Genomic DNA, 23,381 nt, shown 5'->3' with positions numbered 1-23,381 from the left:
CTTTGACCATAGTAAACCCAAGACATTCAAACCCTCCTGTATCCAAAGAACTGGCCGCAAACATGGGCAACGCTCTTGACACGCTGCACTGGCCCGTCGTGCGTCTGCTCGTGAGGAATTGCCTCAGTCCGATACCTGCCGCGCCAACCACAGTCAGATGCGCCTGTGGAGTTTGCTGTACGCGATCTCGCTGCTCGTGTCGAGCGTGGCGTCCTGCTCCATCGCTGCGGAGACGTACCGCCACGCAGAGCTGCGCCAATCCGCCGTACGGTTCATCTTCTTCTGCTTTTTCTTCTACTCGTGGCTCTGGTCGCTCTTCCGCGGCGCCTTCTACCTGGACGCTTTCTTGTCCGCGCAGACTGAAGACGCCACCGACTACAACGACGTCTTGGGGATGCTGGGCGTCGCCCAGACGTCCAACATGACGTCGGTTTTGCTCTCATGTACGGCAGTTCTAGGGGACACGGCGCTGCTTGCGTGCTCGCTTTGGATGCTGCCAATGACAGCGGAGCTTTCGAGACTCGCACGTAAGAACATGGACCGAGGACCGAAGGGAGAGCGCGAAGCTGCGAGCTGGTACAGCAAGTGGATCCACATATTCACCGTCATCTTCTTGGTCTGCGAGGCAGCGTACACCATCTACAACAGGGGTTTCAACAACCGATCGTATCGGATCCTTATCAGCGGCAACATGCTGCAAGGCATCACATTGGTCTACGTGGTTTACGTCCTCATCAGTCTCAAGTGCAGTGGACGCAACTACGAGACCATGGACGGCTCTATCGTTCTGTCGCCGCTGTATAAGCGCATCAAGGGGATCATGTACGTACGCTCAATATTAATGAGAAATCGATAGATAGATAGATAAACTGACTTGATCTTGTGTTCATTTGTGTGTTGACAGGATCGTGTACATGGCGTTCTCGTTCCAGTATCAGATCATCTCGTTGATCTTACTCTACAGCCACTTTGAGGTGCGGATGCCGCCAGTGCTCATCGGTGTGAGTACGCTGCTGTTCAACAACTCAGGCACAGCACTGTCCATTGTGATGGGGTGCAGCCAGGAGTGTTTCTTCCGGTCATTCCGCAAGTACGTCCCTGAAGAGTACGTGGAAGCGTTCTACATGTCGGACCCCGCACTTGCAATGGCGAACGCAGCTGCTGGCTACAGTCCGCCGATGGAAAACCCTGTGTTCGTCTTCACGGACGTCGAGGCCTCTACGCAGTTGTGGGGCTTTGAGGACGGCGCCATTATGCGTCGAGCGAACGAGATCCACGAGGATATTATCCGAGGGTCATTGGCACAGTTCCGTGGGTATGATATCACCACGGCCGGAGACGCCTTCCAATTAGCCTTCTTCACCATCAAAGAGGCGGTCGAGTATTGTTTCCAGGTCCAGATGAAGTTACTCAGTGCTCACTGGCCTAAGAAGCTACACAACCTCGTACCAGCCATTACGCGCAAGAAGACGAAGACCAAGCGGCTTGTGTTTAGTGGTTTACGTGTTCGGATGGGGATCCACGACGCACAAGAGTCGGAAGGTTCCCTAGTGAAGGACATCCATCCTGTCACGGGTAAAGTCACGTATACTGGCTTGTCGGAGGTTATTGCGAATGAGATCGGCGACGTTGGTGCTGGTGGACAGATCTGCGTGACTCGCCGAGTTGCAGAGTGGTTATCTGTGAACAGTGCCTCAATCGGGCATACCTTTCACGTTGATCGCATGGGAGAACACCCGATCCCGCAGTTGAATATGACCGTGGAGGTGTTTGAAATCACCCCACACGGCCTGGAAGCACGCAAAAAGACATTCGACAAGCGCCGAGCAGCTCAATTGGAGTCCATCAAGGTCGTAAACGAATAATTGTCGGATCAACGCTAGGTTGTGCATTTTGTGGGCATTCATCGCGTTACAGTCCGTTAGCCTTCAGGAAGTCCACGACTTCGTCGCCTGATGGCAGACTCGGTAGCGCTCCAGGACGCTGGACACACAAAGCACTCGCAGCAGAGGCTCGGACCATGCAATCCTGGATCGAGCGGCCTTCAGCGAACGCAACAGCAAAGGCACCACGGTAGCAGTCTCCTGCTCCAGTGGTATCCACCACGTTGTCGACCTTGAAGGTTCTTTGGCGCACAACTTCCGTGCCGTCAACGGGAACATACACCGATCCATCCGCGCCGAGAGTGACGAGAACATCCTTCGCACCCTGTTCCTGCAGGAACCGAGCAGCTTCAATCGCGTCGTCGATGTCGTTCACCTCACGCGTCGTTAGCCGCGCCAGCTCCGTTTCGTTCGGACACACGAAGGTCAGCAGTGGAAGGACATCCGCCGGAATCGGGTAGTCGTCGCCTCCAGTGTCCCACATGACAGGCACGTGGGTCTCCGCTGCAGCCTTCGCGACCAGAGCGTTCACACGCACGGGGATTTCACACTGGACAAGCACAAAGGCGGTGGTCTTGATAGCGTCGGTCAGACCGGTGGGGAGCTCGTTGGACCACGCGGAGTTGGCGCCACTCACGATGACGATGGAGTTGTCACCGTCGGGGTACACGAACACGAAGGCGAGGCCCGACGAGCACTTTGCTTCAGTGCACAGCGAAGTGTCCACACCGACGGATTGCAGCGTCTCCTTGATCATTTTGCCGTGGCTGTCGTTGCCGAACTGGCAAGCCATCTTGGCCGTCAGCGTGGGGTGGTCCGCTCCGATGAGCTTGGCGATCGTAGCAGCTTGGTTGTCGCCCTTGCCGCCAGGATAAACGTTACCCGTGTCCGACTTGCTAGCAGATACCGTCTCACCACGTGCTGGCATACGGTCGACCTCCACCACGATGTCAGCTCCTACAGAGCCGACGACGAGAATGTGTCGGCGAGTCTGCGTCATGGCCGCGCGGTTGTTGCCGAGTCTTCCGAGTGTCGAGAGTGAGGTGCAGTGAGCTATTGCTCGACAAACTTGGAATGAAAAGGGTCAAGGCTGGTGAATATGCTTCGCTTCAAGGAGGGCTCTCAGCAGCAACTCAATTGAAGTTCAATGATGCTGTCACGCATCAGGGTCCGCACGAGCTTGCGTGGGGCTTGACTTCAATGCAAACAAAAGGAGCGTGAAAATACCTCGGACTGACCGCAATCCACGCATTTCTACTTGGTTGCAGCAGAACGGAAAGCTGCTTAGATGATTGAACTGCAAGTACAAGTACATACAGCAATGTGTGAGTCATCATGAATTGAAAAAGTCGCTGTACGTGCGCGCATATATTCAACACAGTTCATACATCATACGGATACCTCCTTCTAGCCCTCTCGCCTACAGGCCGTTCTCCTTAAGGAACGCCACGACCTCGTCGCCCAACGGCAGACTGGGCAACGCACCAGCACGCTGCACGCAGAGTGCACTAGCCGCAGCGGCGCGAGCCATGCAGTCCAGCACCTCGCGGCCCTCGGCGTACGCAACGGCGAACGCGCCACGGTAGCAGTCTCCCGCGCCCGTGGTGTCGACCACCTTGTCTACCTTGAAGCACTTCTGGTGCACCAGCTCCGAGCCGTCGGCCGGGACGAACACGGATCCGTCCGATCCCAGCGTCACCAGCACGTTCTTGGCACCCTGCTCCTGCAGGAACCTGGCGGCGGCCACGGCGTCGTCAGTGCTCTTCACCTCGCGCTTGGTAAGGCGCGCCAGCTCCGTCTCGTTGGGGCACACGAACGTCAGCAGCGGCAGCAGGTCGGCGGGGATCGGGGTGTCGTCGCCTCCCGTGTCCCACATGACCGGCACGTTGGTCTCCGCGGCCGTCTTGGCCACCAGCGCATTGATGCGCTCGGGGATCTCGCACTGCAGCAGCACGATGGCCGCCGACTTGATGGCGTCCGTGAGCGCGGCCGGCAGTTCGTCGGGCCACGCGCGGTTGGCGCCGCCCACGATCACGATCGAGTTGTCGCCGTCCGGGTACACGAATACGAAGGCCTGGCCCGAGGGGCAGGCCGGGTGGCCGGCCAGCGCCGTGTCCACGCCGGCGCCCTGCAGCGCCTTCTGGAGCGCGTCGCCGTGCGTGTCGTTGCCGAACTGGCCGGCGAACCTGGCCGACAGCGTCGGGTGGTCGGCGCCGATGATCTTGCCGGCCGCCGCCGCCTGGTTGCTGCCCTTGCCGCCCGGGAAGAAGTTGCCCGTGTCGGGCTTGGACGCCGACAGCGTCTCGCCGCGCACCGGCAGGCGGCTGATCTCCACGACGATGTCGGCGTTCACGGAGCCGATGACCAGCACGTGCTTGCGGCTCTGCGTCATCCTGCGCTTGGACTTGGCTTGACTTGGTCTCTAGCTGGCAAATTGAACTATGGCGAGCTTGACTCACGCCACCTGCGAGCTGTGGTTGAGGTCAAGCTTGCACAGGGGTACAGTACGTGTTTGTCTGGGTTACTGTATTAACATGGTACAGTGTACCCGTGGTACCGTGATGTTGCTTCAGTTTTCGTTCCCAACTTCAAGTAGTGTGTACCACATGATTTCGTGTCTCGCCACACCATGGCTACACTTCTCAATCATGGCGCCGCCGACCTTCAAGCCGGCGCTGGTGGAGCAGCTCTTCCAGGCTGCGTGGAGGGCCAACGCCGCGAGCGCGGCCGAGACCGTAGCCAGTGACAGCAGCGACGAGGAGGAACTGTTCGACTCTGCGCCGCTGGTGAGCGCGGCAGCGGCTGCCGCGCGCGTGCGCAAGATCCACGCGGACGCCGTGAAGCTCAGCGCCGAGATGCTGCGGCTGTTCGTGGTGGAGGCCTTCCGCCGCGCGCAGATGGAGGCCATGGTGGACGACAGCGAGCAGGTGGAGCCGCAGCACATCGAACAGATCCTGGCACAGCTGCTGCTGGACTTCTAGGCGGGCGCGGCGAGGCGGCGGAAGCGCGTCATGACGACGAGAAGGTGGCTCTGCTGGCGCTTGAACAAGGCGTCGGCCAGGAAGCTGCTGTGACGTAGGCGCTCTTGGTCTAACAAGCCAACGGATTCGTCTGAGACTGCCGCAAGCTTGGCGAGCGACTGGTGGAGCTGCTGCAGACGCGTGAGACGCTGAAGAAGGAGAGCGAGTTGGTTAGATGAAGGAAGCTGAAGCAGAGAGAAGAGCGTGTGGGGTTTACCTGCTGGATCATGTCGTAGAGGAAGCGCCCGTTGGACGAGAGCTCGGACACGGGGTCTTCTGTTGGGTCGAGGGTACCAGGAGTTTTATTGTCCGATAGCTGTACTGCTTGCAGACGGATGCACTCGTTGGCGTTGTGGATTTTCTGCTGGAGCATGCAGTCGACGAGGAACTATCGATGGCAATTACAGTGGCGTGAGCACGAGATAATCGTGCTGTTTTGGGAAGAAAGGAGGCTACCAACCTGTGCAGCTCCGAAGCGAGCGACGAGGACGTCATCTTCAGCGCTTTGTAGAAGTCCTTCGAGCTGGTCGCTGGCCTGTGCGATCTGTTCATCGCACTGTTGACAAGAATATTTAGCAGATGGTTCTGTTGGCAGCACGAAAGCTCGTTTTACCTTGACAATGGCGATTTCAAAGAAGCTGTGCAAGTCTTTCTCCCACTGCGTTTTAGCGGCGGCCTTGATACATGTCAACGCTCGTGTTAGTCCAGTCCAAGTAATAGACCTACATGGTAAAAACATTCGATTACAGTAACAAACCTTTTCAAGAACTTCTGCACGTTGTTGCCGCTTGAGTTTTTCCAACTCTTGGTCCTTCTCTTCGATCACTTCCATTAGCTTCTGCAGTTGGGTAGCATGATCTTCCCGCCGTGAAGACTGCACTTGTTCGTGCTGGCTCGTAAGGCGTTCGGTCGTCTGCTGAATGTACTGTTCAGCTTGCATCTTCAACTTCACGTGATACTGCTCAAGATGAGTGACCTCACTCCACTTTCGCCACGACCGCAGAACAAGCTTGGAAGCACGACGAAGGAACACCCTCCGCAGCTTTTGCTGCTGCTTTTTGTGCTGATCAGCGATCGCTCTCCACCTACGCAAAATTTGGACTAGCAAGGGCTGGACACTTCTGTGGTGGTAATGACGTTCCGATATGCGTTCAAGGTGAACGTCGAGTATGTGCTGCTCGCGACGCTGTAGTTCGAGCAAGCGGTTCTGTGTCGTGTGCAGACGTGCCACTCGTTCCCATCGTCGAAATGCAACGTGCCTCGTTAGCAGCGCTTTCTTGACAACAAGCCCACGTAAAAGCTTTGACCGCTGTGCCATCGATAAATGATGCTGATAGAGAGCCGTCCAGCATTTACGAACTAGTCGGCTTTCACATCGCTGCTGGAACGCTTCCAGTCGACAGATAATCACTTGGCTACTCAAAGTCGCTACATCTCGCCAAAGATGGAAAATGTGGCCACGACGCAGTTTACCGAGTGCTGCGCTAACCTCTTGAAGCTTTCGGGCTTTGCGCTCGCGGTTCTGACTCTGTATTCGGAGGCCTCGTTGCCAGCGAACAAACGTTTGACTCTTAATTTCATTCCGCTTCAATCTGATGGTCTGGTTGATAAGTTTTTCATGTAGTGCCGTTTTCGCCGCATCTTGTCGCTCCACCTTGACCGGACGTGAATCTGAGCGGGTGAGATCATTGAGTCCAAGCGACATCGCCTTCGCGAAGAAGTCGCGAGCTTTGGGCGGGTTGGAGCTCTGACGCTGTTGTTGAGGACCACTAACTTCAGAAACTGGCAAACTTTCAAGCGAATGATCCGGTAGTTCTTCGGGTTCTTCATCTAGTCTCCCAGAAGCCGGTAGGGGTCCGGTGCTACCTTGCTCTGAGTGCTCTGTTTGAATCGAGGCCGACAGGCTCGCTAGACGATGGTTCGCTGGAGGGCTAGCGGGCTTTTCCATCATGGCTGGCAGGTCATCATCTTCTTCCTCGTCGTCGTCTTCGTCTTCATTCTCATCGACATCTACCGCGTCCAAAGAGCTCAAGACGCTCGTACGGATAGGCTGCTTGGTGTTGTCGCCTTTCCAGCGTGATTTACTGCTTCTCACGCTCTTCGCTGTAGGTGACAAGTAGCTGTCTTGAAAGTCCATGTCTCCATTGAGTACCTATGAAACACAGCACATTCAAGTGCACAGAGAAGTTTAACAAATGAATCCTCATAGCACTGCACTTTCACGACCCTCCTTACATCGTTGACTTCGCGGATTCGCTGGGAAAGTTTCAGCTTCTCCACCTCCACCAAATTTCGTGTTTCCCTTGACTGCCGCACGCTGCTTGAAGCACTATCACCGCGCCTAGAATCACGTTGCTGCGAGCCAGCCACGGATGATTGTCTGGAGAGAGCTGTCGATCCGCTTCGGCGCTGCTTTAATTTGCGCTCAACGTAGTCGCTAAGCAACGAATCCGTTGACGCCTCTAGCAAGAACTTACTCAACTGGTCCTTAGACTTCGATGGTGACGGCGCGGAGCTTTCAACTGAAGAAACACTGCGGCGGTTCCGTTGATTGGTCTGAATGGAGGCCATGACGGATGCATTGGGGGTCGTTGCCTTGCGGTCTCCTCGTAGAGTGTCCAAAGCCCTTCGAAATGCTCGATTGGCACTAGCATCGTGTGAGTACTCAGTTTCTATCGACTGAGCAGTAGACATCGCGGTCATCTGTGGGTGCGGTGTCAGCTCAAACAAGAACACGTTGCGTGGGTGTCCAAAGGCCACACGGTCGCCATGCACCACCGTCGCTCCTTCTCGGGGCACAACAACGTCGTTCACGTAGCAGACTCCGGCCTCTGAAGTCGAGAACGGCACCAGCTTCGCCGACGCCTTGTCAGACGCCAGGTTCAGTAGCGCATGGAGATCCAAGACGTTGTCACCTGTAACCACCACGTCGCACGTTGCCGCAGCCGAGCCGATGAGGGTCTTCGAGCTGCGCAGCTCCAGGCTGCTGTCCACCACATCCAGCGACCGTAGGAACGGCATCCGAGGCTAGCTTATTGTGGGCTGCGACTGTTGGTCTGTGACTCGTGGCTGTTGGCTGTTGCTAGAGTACCGAACCGACGACACACACACACACAACACCTCAAAGAGCACACGACACAAGACGACGCACGAACTATCGAAGACCATCGGAAGAGGAGCTTGTACATTTCACGGGAGCAAAAGCCGCAGACCTGCACTTCTATTCCCTGTCATTATTCCCAACTCGAAAGTTTCCCACAGACCGAAGAGCGGCTGACGACACCTGCAACTCCGCGCGCTTAAGCCTTGATGCGACGGCTGCGGATGGCCTTCTTCTGAAGCACACCTGTTCAACAACAATAATAACCTCGTCAGCACGACGCTCTCCTTGACCCTGTGAAGAACCTGTATCTGTAAGCCTGTGTGTGACGCACCCTTCTCGACCTTGGCGACCGTGGACAGACGCGACCACTTGGCCAGGGCGGCCTTCTTCAGGTCGCGGCGGTAGTAGTTGCGCGAGATGTTGGCGCGGATGGTGTTGGCACCACCGCGGGCGCCCTTGCGGAGGGGCACGGCGTTCACGGCCTTGACGGGCTTCTTGGCGGCCTTCTCGATCTTGGTCGAGAGGGTCACCTTCTTGTCCGCGATCGAGACGTCCACGGCCTTGGTGGCGGCCAGGCCCGAGTACTTGCGGCAGTTGCGGTTGAGCAGGTTGAACTTCTCGCGCGCGAACTCGTTGCCGTTGCGCTTCACGAGGAAGGACGACGTGTTCTTGGTCAGCAGCCAGGTAAGGGTGTCGCTCGACATCTAGAGGGCGATTACGCATTCATTTTATAGTTTTTCACGTTAGCAACCTGAATGTAGTGCGGTGATTATTGCCTTCCGGGCCCATTTTGCAGAGCGGACGGAGGCCGCACCTTTTCCGCTTCTTCGATGGAAATAATGGGATGGCGGAGCCCGATGAAGCGCGGCAGGCCCAGCGAGTCGCTCGACCAATCGATTCGCCCAAGCTCCCGTCAAAAGCTGGCGCCGACTTTTTACACGCGCTGAAGCGTAATTACGTCGACATATTTTCAGCGAATCCACGGCGATGATACAACAATAATCACGTCGATTGGTGGAAATTCTGCGTGGGCCTGTCAAATGTCATGAAAGCTTTATAACATGCTGTTGGGCAGTATTGAAAACGCCACATACCTGTGCGGTCGAAAATGATGCGCGGCGGGATCTCCCAGCGGTGCGTGCTGCATGGATATCTCCGGCTTCGCTGCACCCCAGCGACTCATTCTTATATGTGTGTGACCCTACAGGTCGCGCGCATTTGCGGCCAAGTCGGCGTGGCGCGGCGTGACCTCGCGCAGCGTCAGCGACTGGTGCAGCAAGACGCTGCTGGAGGCCTCGGAAGCGCTGGATCGCGGCGACGTGTCGGCCGTGCAGCTGACGGAGGCGTGCATCCAGCAGGTGGAGAAGACGCGCGCGTTCAACATGTTCGTGGCCACGGACTTTGATCGCGCGCTGGACCTCGCGCGCGCGTCGGACGAGCGTCGAGCAGCCGGCAAGGCCCGCGGACTGCTGGACGGCATCCCCGTGGCCTTCAAGGACATCTTCTGCACGAAGAACTTGACCACCACTGCTGGATCCAAGGTGCTAGAGGGCTTCGTGCCTCCCTACGAGTCCACGGCCACGCAGAGGCTGCTGGACCAGGGCGCCGTGCCGCTGGGCAAGCTCAACATGGACGAGTTCGCCATGGGCTCCGCCACGCTCTACTCCAAGTTCGGCGCTACCATCAACCCGTGGTCGAAGGATCTGGGCGACGGCGCGGTGGTGGCAGGCGGCAGTTCAGGTGGCAGTGCGGCGGCCGTGGCGTCTGGATGCTGTTTTGCGGCACTGGGGTCGGATACGGGAGGTTCCGTCCGTCAGGTGGGTGACATTTGAGAGGGTGGAGGGATGGAGGATGAAGAGCTGATAAGGTTTGATTATTGTGTGTTCGTTGTAGCCCGCTGCGTACTGCGGCATTGTGGGTCTGAAGCCGTCTTACGGCCGGGTGTCCCGTCATGGCATGATTTCGTACGCGAGCTCGCTGGATACGCCGGGCATTTTCGCCAGATCGGTTGGGTGAGTGAGGTGGTACTGGCGCTTGATGCGCTTTAGTGGTCAAGAGCTGATTGTGTATTGTGTCACGGTGCAGTGATGCTGCTGTTGTGCTGAAGGCGATTGCGGGGCCTGATCACATGGACTCGACCTGCATGACTGACGCGTTGCCTGAAGCTTGGGTAGGTTTGGCACCACTGCCCACATTTTTCTGAAGTTGCATTAAGTGCTGAGTGTTTATTTGTATTTTTATTGCTGCCTGCAGTGCTCCAACACAGTTGAGGCCTCGCAGCAATCCAAGAATGTGGATCTGACGGGCGTTCGTGTCGGCGTCCCTGCTGAGTACTTCGTGGAAGAGCTGCCGAAGGAAATTCTGAGCGTCTGGGATAAGGGCGTCGCGTGGCTTCGTGAAGCAGGAGCGCAGGTCGTCAGTGTGTCGCTTCCGACGACGAAGTTGTGCATCCCTGCGTACTACATCCTAGCTTGCGCCGAAGCATCCTCCAACTTGTCTCGCTATGACGGTGTTCGCTACGGATACAGGTAAATGGATCCGAAAATATTGTGTGTCTCGACAGGAATGCACTCATTAACGGATGGTTTTGGTTATTACTAGGGCGAAGGACATTGCGTTGGAGGCGCAAGAAGACCAGTCCGGTGCTCTCCATGATCTGTACTGCAGAACACGTTCTGAGGGCTTTGGAGAAGAAGTGCAGGTTGGAATTACGAGACATTGGCGCCTGCTGGAAGTGACCTAACGTTTTTGTTGATGTTTTTTGGTCCCAGCGTCGTATCCTTTCGGGCACTTTCGTGCTATCCGCCGGTGCGATGAGCGATTACTACGAGCGCGGCGTGGTTTTGCGCCAACGCATTCGCCAAGACTTCCAGCGGGTGTTCGAAGAGCAAGATGTCGACGTCTTGTTGACCCCGACGACGCCTTCGGGTCCGTTCCCCGTCCACAACAAGAAGGCCAAGGAGGACCCCGTGAGCATGTACCTGAACGACGTCATGACTGTGCCCGCGAACATGGCCGGCGTGCCTTCCATTTCCGTTCCCGCGGCTCTAACGACCGACGGCGACTACCCGCTTGGCCTGCAGCTCATGGGAGCTCGCAAGACCGAGGAGCGAATGTTGCAGGTGGCCAACGCGCTCGAGCAACGTGCCAGCTTCGGCGATCTCGTTCCGGAGCGCGTGTATGCAACTGAAAGATAAGAGCCGTGAGTTCGTTCGAGTGATAAGAGTTTCTAGCAGTTCAATCAAGGCAACCGATAAAACAATGGTAATTCCTTGTTTTTCTGGCTGCCGCTGTAGGTGAGCAAGCCCTTTAACTAAGCTTAACGTTAGTTAACTTCGTGCTTGCTACGCTGATACCATCAAACCTATCCGGATGTTATTGTGGAAACCGATTAGATTGTCCGAGCGGATTAGCTGATAAAGCAGCGTTCATGAGAGATTTGACTGGTACTAAATCGGGGATCCTTATAATTGCATATGTCATCGGTAAGGGTATAAATCAGTGTAGCGTTAGTAAAATAGGGATTGCCTCATTACCCGCCAGCAATACGCGGAACGACCACTTACCACCACGAGCTGACTGTTTCGCGCTCCTACTAACGAGCAATAGCATCGCGTGTATTAAATACTTCTCTGTGAGCAGTCGACGTGTACTGCTATCTATTTATCAAGTTGTGAAGCCATATATTTGCGCTGTCATTTCTCGTCAGCATTAGCGTTTGTCGGTTTTACCTTAAATCCGCCGCCGAATGCCGAGTGGGTGTCGGACATTCGGGCTGATTAGCATGCAAATCAGTCGTCCAGAGCTTTGTAAGCCACTGAGCAGCTAAATCAGCTTGCCACATGGCGTTGCAGGCACAACAGACTGCTCTGTCAAATCAGAGTGCAAAGCTTAGGCTGTCGATCTAATTAGGAGGTCGGATTTAGTAAATCCGACCCGATTAAGCTTAATCATCTGCTTAACCAACCGATTTATATTCCAATTGGACAATCTAATCGGTTCCCACAATATATGAAGCGCTCCATAGGATCTCTCGGTTAGGTACGACTGCTTCTAAGCCATTCGCATTGAGTCATTCATTTCCTGCTTGACCTGGGCGAGCAGAGTACAGTGCCTACCGGTCGGTACCTTACCGTGTGGACACAGCGATGGCGACGGCGCTGACGACGATGGAGGGCGAGATGGTGCTGCTCGCCATGCTGCCGCGGGACGACCGCGTGATGCTGGTGCAGACGCCGCGCCTGCGCACGATCGCGAACCTGGAGGACTTCATCGTGGACGAGTTTGCGCGCGTGTTCCCGCACCTGCCGGCGCTGAGCCGCGACCTGCGCATCCAGAAGTGCGTGTCGCTCGAGCTGGTGGTGGACCGCCGCGCACACGCCAAGGTACGCCAGCAGTCGCCGCACTGCTTCGTGGACCTGGCCAAGAACGTGCAGGCCGGCAACGTGTTCACGAACATGGAGCAGATCTACGTCGTGATGAACGAGGCTGCTCCCTCCAAGCACAAGGCAAAGGCGCTGCAGACGCAGACGCAACAGCCGAAGCAGATCGCGGCCGGAGCTCCCAGCGACAAGACGAGCGAGATGGTTAATCTCTACTACGGCGCGGAGGCGAAGACTGCCACTCCGACCAAGAATTCCTCTGCTGCGGCAGCTCCGGACGCTAAGAAGAAGAAGAAGGACGTCGAGAAGCAGACGAAGAAGAGTGAGACGGAAAAGAAGACGGCCACGAAGAAGCAGGTTGCGGACAAGGCCAACCACGACACCAAGAAAACTGCTGCGAAGGAGAAATCCGACGCGAAAAAAGCTGCTGCCAAGGTGAAGCACGACGCGAAGAAGGCTGTTGTTAAGGCTACTAGTGATGCGAAGAAGCTGGCCGAGAAGAAGGAGTCCTCGAAGACGGACGCGACGAAGGTGAACGCCGACGCTACGCAGCCCACTGTCGTAGCGGAGAAGGCACCGACGCCTGCCGCCGCCACTGAGAACGCTGGTGTCGAGAAGCCCGCTGCGGCCAAGGAGGCACCTGCTAAGAAAACGACGAAGAAGGCCGCTACGAAGGAGAATACTGAAGTGAAGACCCCCGCCGAGGCAAAGGAGAAGCCCGCAAAAAAGGTGTTGAAGAAGGCGACGAAGGAGGAAGCTGCCACCAAGACGCCCGCTGCCGCAAAGGTGGAGCCTGTGAAAAAGACTGCTAAGAAGGCCGCCCCGAAGGTCACTACGAAGGAGGACGCCGACACTAAGACGCCTGCAGCGGCAAAAGAGGAGCCTGTGAAAAAGGCTCCGAAGAAGGCTGCCCCGAAGAAAAGCGAGAACGCCCTCCTCATGCAGATGCGGGCGGCCAAGCACAGTGCTGCCGAGTCGGGTGCTGCGTTGGTTGTGGAATCTCTTAAGAATGCTGGAGCCAATGCTGCGGCAAAGACGACTCAGCCTAAAAGCGAGAAGACACGCAAGGCCAGCGAAAAGGATGCTGCTGTCACTGATGGTAGCAATGCGTCGGAAGCCCAGGAGCCGCCAGCGAAGAAGAAGAAGACCTCTTCGAAGGCGGAAGCCAAGCAAGCCGAGTCTTCGAAATCTGCCGAGGTTAAGCAAGTGAAAACCAAGGCCGAAAAACCAGCAAAAAAGAAGGCAACCAAGGCTGAGAAGGCGGTGGAACAAGCCGAACCGAAGACGAAGACCGTGAAGAAGAAGGCTGCCGCCAAGTCGCTGATTAATCAGGCGGATGACTCGTCGACTGCTAGCGAGTCGACTCCCGTGAGTCGCAAGCCCAAGAAGAAAATCGACACCGAGACTGACGACGTTGAGAAACCGGCGACAAAGCGTGCAAAGAAGGAGGCATCGCCTAAGACCGCAGCGCCGAAGAAAGCGAAGCCTGCAAAGCAGGTCGAAACCCCGGTGGTTGCTGAGGCTAAGCCTAGCACAAGTTCCAGCTCTTCTGGCTCATCGACTCAGGGAGACGAAGCCTCCGGCGAAGATGCTGAAATGCCCGAGACTCCTGCTGCTAAAGTTCCTGCTAAGGTGAAAGAATCCCCGAAGGAAACTGCCAAGCTGAAATTCCAGTCGGCCTTGGCAGCGAAGGTGACGACCATCGAGAACGAGAAAAAGGCTAAAGCTGAGAAGGTTTCTCCGACCGCCAAAGCCGAGACCGTGAATTCTTCCGAGAGCACAGCCAGCGAATCGTCTTCTGACTCCGATCAAGCACCTGCGGCGGTTGTTGTGAAGCCAACCAAGCGCTCACCCAAGAACGTCGCCCCAGTTGAAAGTAGCTCGTCCTCTTCGTCGTCGGATGAGGAAGAGCTGGATTACTCGCAGAGCCTTCTGGCAGACTTGACCAAGAACGGTTAGGAGGCAACCCCATTACCTGAATCCCAATAGATCCATGAGCTCACATGTCTGGATTGTCGTGCAGATACCGATGAAGAAGAGGTGCCGTCCGTAGTTGTCAAGAAGGTGAAGAAGTCCAAGACTTCTGTTGTCACGAGCGACGATTCCGTCGTAGAATCCTCGCAAGACACCGAGTCTCAAGACATGCCGTCTTCAGAACTTACCCAAAAGAGTACGTTGAGGCTATTATTTCTCTGAATGCACACTGTTTATTAACTAACTCGTCGACACTTTACAGCTCAAGAGTCCAACAGCGTGCTGTTGCCGGCGCTGTCGCGGAATCGCTTCTCACTTAGTAGCATGCCGGTGGTGAAGCTGAAAAAATCGTCCAAGAACCCGTTTTCGTCCCCCAAGAAGGCCAAGACGAAAACTGCCGTGCGCCGTCGCCCGAAGAAGGTGAAGCCGGAGTAGAGCAGACATGGGAATGAATGGCAGCCACTCGAATCGTGGTTTTTGCGAGCCGAGCTGTTCATATATCTTCTTGTTCTGATTTTTGTTTGCCACTCATGTCGTACTACAAAGTACTTGTGTCGTGTTAATCCCAGCCTAAACGAGCGTTTGGTACGAGATTTGAGTGTGATTTCTAGTTTAGTTTTGGTCGTCGCTGTCAATGGGCGAGTCATTGGTGACGTTTGCGGAGGACAAGGCACGAAAATTACGAGCACTAACTCCGCCTCCACTGTCTTGGCAACTTCAGCAGTCTAATTCTTGTATTATCACCCTTAGGGTAAAATGCCATTGGTCATTCGTTGGAAGACGTCGTACTGACGAGTTCGGTAGCTGTTGTGGCTGCGTCGGACAAGGCTGATCACGTGCTTGATGACCTGGCTTTGGTTGTACTCGAGGCGGAAGAGCTGCTTCGTGTTACTCAGAATGTCTCTCGGGTTCTGGGACAAGAAGCACGGGCAAGACGACTCCTGCGCCATGATGGCGATCATCATCAGGATCGTATCGGCATGTTGCTACATAACAATAACATTACAGATCACACGATCAGCACAACACCACCAGCGCATATAATATGTCTGCATGTCCGTACCTGAAGAGCCAAAAAGCCTTGGATGAGGAAAATGACGTACGCCTTGAAGTAATCCGACTGCGTCCCGCCCATTGCGTCGACCATCTCGCCTGTGAGCTTGAACGGTGCCGTCTCCAAGCTGAACCTGCCACCTGGGGCGATGCCAAGGATGAATCCAAAGTCAATATGGATCACGTGACCGTCGCTGTCGATCATGATATTGCCGTTGTGCCTGTCCTTGATTTGCAGGAAGTAGCACGCCAAAGAGTAAGCAGCCATGCTCCTCACGAAGTTCGTCATAGCCGTCTTGTAAGCCGCGGAATCCGCTTGGCCATACGTTTTCAAAAAGTGATCCGCCAGAGTCGTGTAGTTATCCCTCGCTTTTAGGGCATCAAGCGACACGGCATTCTTGACATACTCGATCATACCAGTAGACGCTGAAGTTGCAATGATCTCGTACGGCAAAAGTCGAAGAGGCAAGTCTGCGCTATGGAAGATATCTTGCAGCTGGCGGATAATCTGCTGACACAGCACCTCTTGCCGAAGATCATCATTGGACTTGACGATGAAGGCGACACAGTCCCAGTCTTGCGCCGTTGATGTCGCGACATAGGACGATGTTTCACGCAGGCGTTCCCTCTTCTCCTCGAAACTCTCTCCAAACGCCGACTCCACGGCGACGTGAAGGCGCTTGCGTTTGTCAATCACGTAGTCATACACAATATTGAGCTGCTCTCTCAACAAATGAAGATCCTCGCTCAGCTGGGCAGCATTTGCAACGCCCTCTTTCGGTAGGACATATTGCTGCATCGCTTGCTCCACAGAGTTCATTGCCGCAAGAGCCGCCTCAGGCTCAAACTTGAGAAAGAGCGAGGCGCCACGAGCATTCGAAACCATCGAACGCCTATCATCGGATGACCCAGTAAGACATTCCTGGAGTGGCCTTGACGTTTTAGACGTGGAGCTTGGAGCATTCTCAGTTGCTGTATCGGCCAGATTCGCGTCGACAGCGTCAGCTAAGTCAGCAATATCCACCTTCCTCTCTTGGGGTTTCAACATGATTCGCGAAGACGTGCGAATCAGTGGCTGCTCTCGATCGGTAGATTCCGAAGCAGACCCGTCCGTAGATCTCGGCGACTGTTCTAGCACAGGGAGTGCATCATAGTGTACGACGTGGCGGTGATCTTGAGATTGAAGAATGGTGCTGGATTCTCTCTTGAGCTGGTACGACGTCTCGTCATTTGCTGCAAACCCACTGAACGAATTGGATGATAACGAGGTCTTTTCCAGAGCTCCGCAGCGCAGAAGTTCACTACCAAGCCAGAGAGCGTGCGCCTTGTCCGACACAATCTCGTTCTTTGTCATCCACTCGACAACTTGTCTACCCGTAAACGTGCCATGACCAGAAGGATTGCTCGCCAACATACTGATCTCCATGTTCTGTGCCATCGAAATCAACTGGTCATCGGTGAAGTTCTCGACGTGACTTGGCATCGATCCCAGGTTTTGCGACTTCTCCAACCCGGTGATGCCCGATCCCTCGCTAATCGATCGTCGCCGCCGATTCTTGATCGTGTCGGCGCAGGACGCAATAATGGAGTCCAAGGATTTCGAAGTAGTGTTCATTAAGGACCCAGTCCGACCACGGCGACTTCTCTTCTTCTTTCCACCGACAGCTTGAGCCAGCGCCACAAGCGATGGTGGCGGATCGGAGGACACGCGATCTCTGAGCTCCTCCGTGTCGCTATCATCTTCTTCCCCACTGGAGGACGCGTTGTCATCTATAATCTTCTTTTGACCACTGTATTCATCGGCAGGGTCACCGTTGTTGTGGCCCTCTCCATCACCAGAAAACGTATCCATTGTAATCACTTGAGCGATATCACTGCTTGTGGCCATTTCGATGGCATTTTTCGCGACTTCGACGTCAGAAGCAGGGACCAAAACCTCCAGACCGTCAACTTCAATGACTTCTTCGGAGTCACCTGGTTTGTCGTTTTGGGTGCTGAACGTGAGCGATCGGCCACGGTTGAGCCAGGCGCTCTTTTCGGAGATAGTCATCAGCCTCGCAACTTCGAAGAAAATTAACGTTGGCGCGCGCGCTCGGGTCGTAAAAACTGTTCCTTCTTCCTTCGCAATCGTAAGGAGCCGCTGAAGTGGATCATCACACGATCCTAGCGGGCAGAAAGCTCCTTCAGGCAGTTCAAGCTTCTGCAGTTCGCGTCGTAGCGCCTTCTTACGCTCCTGCGGAGCACAAAAGCGCAGTCTCTCTGTCATCGCACACAGCTCTTCGATGAAGCTAATTTGTGTGGTGAAGATCCGACGCTCTTCGCCATCGTCGCGGTGGGAATCGTTGGGCAGTGCGTCGCTAGGCAGTAAAAAATCCGGAGGAATGGAGCAGGCGCTAACTGCATCGCATATTGCACCGAGCGGGATCGTGGCCTTGGTATCCGTATGGACGAGGATTAAGAGACGGTCAAACAGGCACTTGATGATGGCAGATTGTTCCGTCGAAGCCGGCAAGTCCTTGTCGACTTCAAAAGACCAGTCGCCATGAGAAATCTGCATCTCCACGTTGACCATCAGCAGCTTGCACATGCTCATTTTCCGGTACAGGAACTCGGGAACGTACAGCTCCGACTGGCCGAAGCCCCACCCACAGCTATCGTCGATCGCCGCGCGTGTCAGCCAGTAGATGGCGGTCGCAAGTCGAATGTGGAGCTGCGTCGCGTAACAGATGACCCGGAAGAGCAGCGCAGCTTTGATATTGTTGTTCGTCCAGTCCACCGTGAGCCACATGTGGAATATCTGCGGCAGGAAAAACTCGAAATCGGCCAGGTTGGATGCAGACAGCTCCAGCAGCTTGTTCACGGCGTAAGCGTACGCTTCGTCGCATCCGTGGCGATGCAAATGCAGCACCTGAATGACATCAGAGATGCCGAATACCTCGTCGCTAAACATCGCGAGCAATGCCTCGACCTCCTCTTCGTCGGCCTTGGCCAAAGCAGGTTTCTTGACGCCTTGCACCTCCGTCTGGGCGATACTAAGCCGCTGGAGCAGCATCCCCAGCCACAACACGAAGCGCTGCACACGGTAACAACCCATGCAAAGCCGCACCGGGTGGTTCATGTGGAAGTGCCGAAGCATTGCAAACCGAGAGCTGTGGTCCGAGCAGACCGAGCCACCGCAGTTCCGGCAGTGATGCTGTCTTTTTCCCGTGCTGTCGAATCGTACGTGGCAGCCAGGGTGGCAGCACGTCGTGTCGTTCTTAAACTTAGGCGGGCTGCACTTCTTCTCCGTAAACACGAGCCCCCCAGGGGTGAGATCCATGATGTCCGGGCTCACGGAGGCGTGCGCGCTCCACTTGGCGACTGCATCCTCCGTCCCCTTGAGCGCGGCCTCAATGTACTCGATCCACTGCCGCTTGTCCTCCTCCGAGTCCGCGTCCACGTTAAACACGACGCCGGACGTGAACGACAGCTTGAACGAGTGGCGGTACGTGTGCCAGAGGCCCTTGCCGTCCCACGACTCGACCTTCTGCACCTCGGCGCTGAAGAGCGCCGAGATGAGCGCGGACGCCGCGTCTCGGGACGCGAACCGGTAGAAGTTGACGCCCACGCAGCGGCAGTAGAAGCGCTTCATGCGGTGGTACGTCACGCCCTCGTCGCGCATGCTCAGGTAGCCCTTGACGCCCAGTCCGTCGCGCTCGACGCCCAGCGTCCCCAGCAGCTCCATGGAGGCGGAGGAGGAGCAGGGCTCGGACATGGGCGGCCCGCTGGAGTGCGCGGAGCTGCGCCGCTCCGCGTCCGCTGCGCAAGTGGACGGCGGGGCGGACGTGGCGGACGGGGACTGCAGGTCGCAGCTGGAGGCGGCGGCGTCTTCACTGCGCGATCCTTCGCTGGCGTCCGAGGGGTTCACGGGCGTCCGCGGCTCCTCCGTCTCCTCGGTCATTGTGCCATACACTGCAGAGGAGCGGGTGCAGTAGGTGGGTAGGTGGGTAGGTGGGTACAAAGGCTTGCGGGGCTATGGGCTTCGTCCGCTGTTGCGCTCGTGGACGAAGGCGAAGTGCGGGTCTCGATTCAGCGCGACAACGTCAAGGCGACGATTGTCGAGTGTCGGACCGTGGCTGGACGTACACACGACGCCGAAGGATTCCGATTGGCCCAAATTGTGCTTTAGGGTGCAGGTTCGGAGGGGTGAAAAAGAACGAAAAACCCCTTTCAAAGTTTCCAATCGTGCCCCTACTTAAGGATGAGGGAAATTATTATACTTTGAAGTATTGTTTATTTTTTTAAAAAAAATGTTAAGGCAGATTTTCGTATATAGACGACTGTGATCGGGAAAACCATGACCCCATGGTCTCGTACGGCGGCTTCCGGATTCGAGCCAGCGGGAGCATGAAGATCTCAAGACGTCCGAGGCTGCCTGGATTGATGCCTGGATTGGGGGTGGTGCAACCAACTTGATTGCGGTATCGTGGATCCAACCTTGGCTTGAAGCCCGTTAACACCAATACACTGTGCACAACTTTGTTTTCTAGTAGAGTGAGTCTTCAACGTTTGGTTGACCCCCTATAACTCGTTCGGCCCCCTTCCTGCCCCCACCCGAATGGTAAAGGAAGAAGAGGGAGGATTAAAACCACGTAGAAAAGGGATTACTTCCGAGTGTATCATTCATTCGGATTACCAGCAGGTAGCGTTTTATACAGAGATTACCTGCGCGTAGGGCTCATCTGGGAGCTTGGTACCCCGCTCTGTTACTATAACAATGCCTTCGCTAGCCCCTACGGCTAAGCAAAAATAAAACGGATGAAGTGGTGAGAGCAGTTTTGAGCCTCTCCAATGGCTCCCTGACCTTACATGTAAAACCTTCGCCAATTGCGACCTCCAGTGTTTAGCTATTGGCTAGCCGAGTGGCTCTGCGACCCATGCAGTGGCATTATAGAGGTGAGACGTACGATCGATGCGGGAGTAGAGGTAGATGCCTGTGCATCTCAGGTCGTAACCTGTTGTGTGTGGCCAGTCACCACATCAGCAGTCACAATTGAACAGTAAGCAACTTACATGACCAAACCGAAGCTGACGGAAGCTGCACCGTTGGTGACAGGCATCATGGTACATTAAGCTACATCAGCTCTCGCTTCACCCTGCCTAATAACAGCGTCCAAAGTGCACGAACCCAGCCAAATCCTCGATGTGATTTTTTGAGACATGCCACCTGATAATCTGCGCGGAATTAATCCGTTCCAGCAAACTACGTGGGGCTAATCCGTTTAGTACGCTGAACTAATCCGCAACCACGTGGTTGAGCAACGAAGACTCAGAGGTTAAGCAAGGTTTTGGTTTCAGCATCTAACAGAAGTGATGTCGGTTGAACTGTACTCAGAAATTCCGGTAGCGTCGCCATCCGCGATCCTGATTTTGGCCGCGATCCGTTTGGGATCGGTGGGTGCAGTGGGGACGTGTGGCTGTCTGGCTGCGGTGGCTGTTCACTCATTGTTCATTTTGCAGAGCAGCCGCGATGATGACCACCACCGCGGGGGAATCGCACACTGAGACCGAGACGGACCGGACGAGCGAGCTTTCAGAACTCCCCTTGGAAGGGAAGTCTCCCTCGGAGTACACCCTCGATGTGACCATTCTTCGTTTCCGCGCGGTGGCGATCCCTGTGGCGATGGCTGCCTTCTTTGTTGGAGTAACGCTGCCATTTGCAGGGAAAGGGATGCAAGTGGGCTCTTTTCGGTCAATTGACGTGGACGAAGGGGAACGAAAAGAGCTTCTGGACAAGTACAACGAAAGACTGGGCAGTCTGACGGCGCTGATGATGAAGCCACTCGATGTGACTCTGAGCATGGTGGTAGCGGTCATCTTCCTGATGCTCGCGTCCAGAATGAGTGCGTATCTTGAAAGCCGACGCAGATATCTCTTGATCGGTGTCATCGGCGTCGTGGGTTATCTGATGAACACGGGTTTCAACTCCATGAACTTGCAAGTGGTTCCCGGTGCGGTGAGCCCAAGGATAATGCCGTCAGATCTCGTTGTAGAGAGCGTTCACGATGATACTCAACAGCTGGACGCCGAGGGGAATCTAACGACGACATGGGACCCAAAGTTTCGTGAGAGTACGCCTGGAAACAGTGTACTTAACACCATCCTGCGTGGTCTGTTCATCCCGAGAGAGGAGGTCCCGACGCACTGCAAAGAGACTGATGATTGGTATTACGCTACAGCATTCAAGAATGTGTTGCCAAGCTACGGCTTCCCTTCGCGAACCTGGCAGCAGAACGCACTGTCAAAAGCGCTAGAACCGACAGCTTCGTTGAGTATGCCCATGAATGCCGCGGAGTCTGACCTTGAGCAGTACGATGACCTGCCGATGAGCAAAGCCATTGCAACAAACCTGGTGGTGTACTCGCTGGTCGTGAGCAACACGTTTCTTGGGTGGTGGACGAAAGAGGACGAGGCTTGGGGTAGTTTCAGTCACGCCAACGCGACGGGGAAAGTTGTTCTGGCAGATTATTTCAACTTGACAACTCGCTCGACTGGCAACGCGAACTTCGCCTCTACTGCCCGCCAGGTAATCATTGACTACTACGATAAAGCGGAGCTCTCCAGGACTTCGGATGAGTTGGCGAAAGTGGAGTTCACGCGTGTAAACTTGACCGAAACTATCGTTTTTGATGCTCTGACGATTGAAATTCCGACCCGAACGTACGGTACACAGAGAGACAACTCGTCAAGCACGAATCCATTCTATTGGCCCCTGTACTCTTACGCATGCAACACGAAGGCGTGTCTGTTGGCGGACAACGAAGAGTACAAGGCGGATGGGAACACAACGGCGATCCACCCTCGCGTACAAGCACTAGCCATTTGTTTGAACGACCAAGGAGAAGAGACCCTCGTTGTGGACAACGACTATTCGGGTCTTGAGCAGATTCTGCAGTCGTGTACGCGGCGCTCGACTACGTCCATGATGGTTGTTAGTCTGGGGAAGCGTATTGAAGGGGACTCGTTGGTGAGTTCAAGCAACACAGTCGAGAATGCTCGCATGGTGTACTCGCTTACTGTGGGGCGTCTGGCGTGGAGACCGGAAAACTTTTCAGAGACGTACAACGCCGAGTGCAAGACTGGCGATGGGTGCAGAGGAATTCGATTTCCGCTGGGAAATAATGGTACCTTGCTGAACGACCACTTGCTGGTGAGTGAAAGTGGAATTCCAATGAGTTTGCTAAGCCCGATAAATCTGAACTGGAATTGGTTTCCTATCAGTGATTCACAGTGGAAAATGCTGGCGACCACGGTAGATGAACCCCGAGCGGCCCTCGAAGTTGAATCCAAGCCGTCTCTGATTGTCTTGCCGCGCAATTTCAACACCACCGATGGATCGTCCACTGCATACAAAATCGACTCTGACTATTGCCTAGTGTATATCGACCGACATCTGAACCAGATCGAGAAGAACCACTTGTACATCGAGCATAGTCTCCAGCCAGCGTACACGGCGGGACTCTACTTCATTTTCCAGAATGCTGTGGTGCTCAAGCAAATCAATGGCAGTGACGGCCCGTCGCTCGAGTTTTCAGGGAACATCCTGGATATGCACATTTGGGCGTCCATTCCAAAAACCAGCATGATTTTCGCGTTCATCGGCTGCTTCATCATGGTGCTGGGAGGTGTCGCCATCGCAGTCCTTAGTAAGCGTGGAGAGGATTCATTAGCTAAACAGGACAGTGCGACCGTCGCAGCTGAAGCTTTGGATAATACGGAGAAGTACCCTCCATCTTTGCTGCGGCTTCAGTTGAGGAATAGGTCGACCGGCAAGACTGCTGATGCTGCATTTGACTCGCTGTGTGTTGACAGCGTGGTGCTTGCAAAGAAGGAGGACAAGACCCAGCAGTTTGCGATTAGCAAAAGCGTTTCCCCGTCGGCTAACACCCCCACGATTTCGAGGTTGGACTCAGCGGGAGCATAGTGA

At 55.2% G+C, this 23,381-nt stretch overlaps 10 protein-coding genes across 10 annotated transcripts; 5 read left to right on the top strand and 5 right to left on the bottom strand.

Moving 5' to 3' along the window:
* Positions 1-157: 157 nt before the first annotated feature.
* On the top strand, positions 158-1,865 carry PHYSODRAFT_533446 (hypothetical protein; the record flags this gene model as incomplete). The annotated part of the gene is made up of 2 exons (XM_009540264.1): positions 158-822; positions 905-1,865. The coding sequence occupies 2 exons, from the start codon at positions 158-160 to the stop codon at positions 1,863-1,865; spliced, it is 1,626 nt and encodes a 541-aa protein (XP_009538559.1).
* A 16-nt stretch (positions 1,866-1,881) lies between these two features.
* On the bottom strand, positions 1,882-2,883 carry PHYSODRAFT_353133 (hypothetical protein; the record flags this gene model as incomplete). The annotated part of the gene is made up of 2 exons (XM_009540263.1): positions 1,882-2,515; positions 2,666-2,883. The coding sequence occupies 2 exons, from the start codon at positions 2,881-2,883 to the stop codon at positions 1,912-1,914; spliced, it is 822 nt and encodes a 273-aa protein (XP_009538558.1). The 3' UTR covers positions 1,882-1,911.
* Positions 2,884-3,239: 356 nt separating this feature from the next.
* PHYSODRAFT_551144 (hypothetical protein) lies at positions 3,240-4,275 on the bottom strand (the record flags this gene model as incomplete). The annotated part of the gene is made up of 1 exon (XM_009540262.1): positions 3,240-4,275. The coding sequence occupies one exon, from the start codon at positions 4,273-4,275 to the stop codon at positions 3,304-3,306; it is 972 nt and encodes a 323-aa protein (XP_009538557.1). The 3' UTR covers positions 3,240-3,303.
* Positions 4,276-4,531: 256 nt separating this feature from the next.
* PHYSODRAFT_533390 (hypothetical protein) lies at positions 4,532-4,864 on the top strand (the record flags this gene model as incomplete). Its single annotated transcript, XM_009540261.1, has 1 exon — positions 4,532-4,864. One exon carries the CDS (start codon positions 4,532-4,534, stop codon positions 4,862-4,864), a length of 333 nt encoding a protein of 110 aa, XP_009538556.1.
* A 427-nt stretch (positions 4,865-5,291) lies between these two features.
* On the bottom strand, positions 5,292-7,924 carry PHYSODRAFT_532776 (hypothetical protein; the record flags this gene model as incomplete). The annotated part of the gene is made up of 4 exons (XM_009540260.1): positions 5,292-6,685; positions 6,770-6,902; positions 6,999-7,055; positions 7,139-7,924. The coding sequence occupies 4 exons, from the start codon at positions 7,922-7,924 to the stop codon at positions 5,292-5,294; spliced, it is 2,370 nt and encodes a 789-aa protein (XP_009538555.1).
* Positions 7,925-8,202: 278 nt separating this feature from the next.
* Positions 8,203-8,710, bottom strand: PHYSODRAFT_341899 (hypothetical protein; the record flags this gene model as incomplete). The annotated part of the gene is made up of 2 exons (XM_009540259.1): positions 8,203-8,249; positions 8,338-8,710. 2 exons carry the CDS (start codon positions 8,708-8,710, stop codon positions 8,203-8,205), a joined length of 420 nt encoding a protein of 139 aa, XP_009538554.1.
* Positions 8,711-9,114: 404 nt separating this feature from the next.
* Positions 9,115-11,291, top strand: PHYSODRAFT_566222 (hypothetical protein; the record flags this gene model as incomplete). The annotated part of the gene is made up of 7 exons (XM_009540258.1): positions 9,115-9,144; positions 9,236-9,823; positions 9,900-10,018; positions 10,092-10,176; positions 10,260-10,534; positions 10,608-10,707; positions 10,778-11,291. The coding sequence occupies 7 exons, from the start codon at positions 9,115-9,117 to the stop codon at positions 11,201-11,203; spliced, it is 1,623 nt and encodes a 540-aa protein (XP_009538553.1). The 3' UTR covers positions 11,204-11,291.
* An 863-nt stretch (positions 11,292-12,154) lies between these two features.
* Positions 12,155-14,347, top strand: PHYSODRAFT_319899 (hypothetical protein; the record flags this gene model as incomplete). The annotated part of the gene is made up of 1 exon (XM_009540257.1): positions 12,155-14,347. One exon carries the CDS (start codon positions 12,155-12,157, stop codon positions 14,345-14,347), a length of 2,193 nt encoding a protein of 730 aa, XP_009538552.1.
* A 761-nt stretch (positions 14,348-15,108) lies between these two features.
* Positions 15,109-19,355, bottom strand: PHYSODRAFT_566218 (phosphatidylinositol 3 and 4-kinase-like protein; the record flags this gene model as incomplete). The annotated part of the gene is made up of 2 exons (XM_009540256.1): positions 15,109-15,348; positions 15,426-19,355. The coding sequence occupies 2 exons, from the start codon at positions 19,353-19,355 to the stop codon at positions 15,109-15,111; spliced, it is 4,170 nt and encodes a 1,389-aa protein (XP_009538551.1).
* A 1,569-nt stretch (positions 19,356-20,924) lies between these two features.
* On the top strand, positions 20,925-23,378 carry PHYSODRAFT_307464 (hypothetical protein; the record flags this gene model as incomplete). Its single annotated transcript, XM_009540255.1, has 1 exon — positions 20,925-23,378. One exon carries the CDS (start codon positions 20,925-20,927, stop codon positions 23,376-23,378), a length of 2,454 nt encoding a protein of 817 aa, XP_009538550.1.
* Between the last annotated feature and the right edge of the window lie 3 nt (positions 23,379-23,381).

The sequence above is a fragment of the Phytophthora sojae genome, assembly GCF_000149755.1.
Source record: "Phytophthora sojae unplaced genomic scaffold PHYSOscaffold_15, whole genome shotgun sequence".
Classification (NCBI taxonomy): Eukaryota; Oomycota; class Peronosporomycetes; order Peronosporales; family Peronosporaceae; genus Phytophthora; species Phytophthora sojae.
This window is presented reverse-complemented; position numbering and strand designations above follow the sequence as displayed.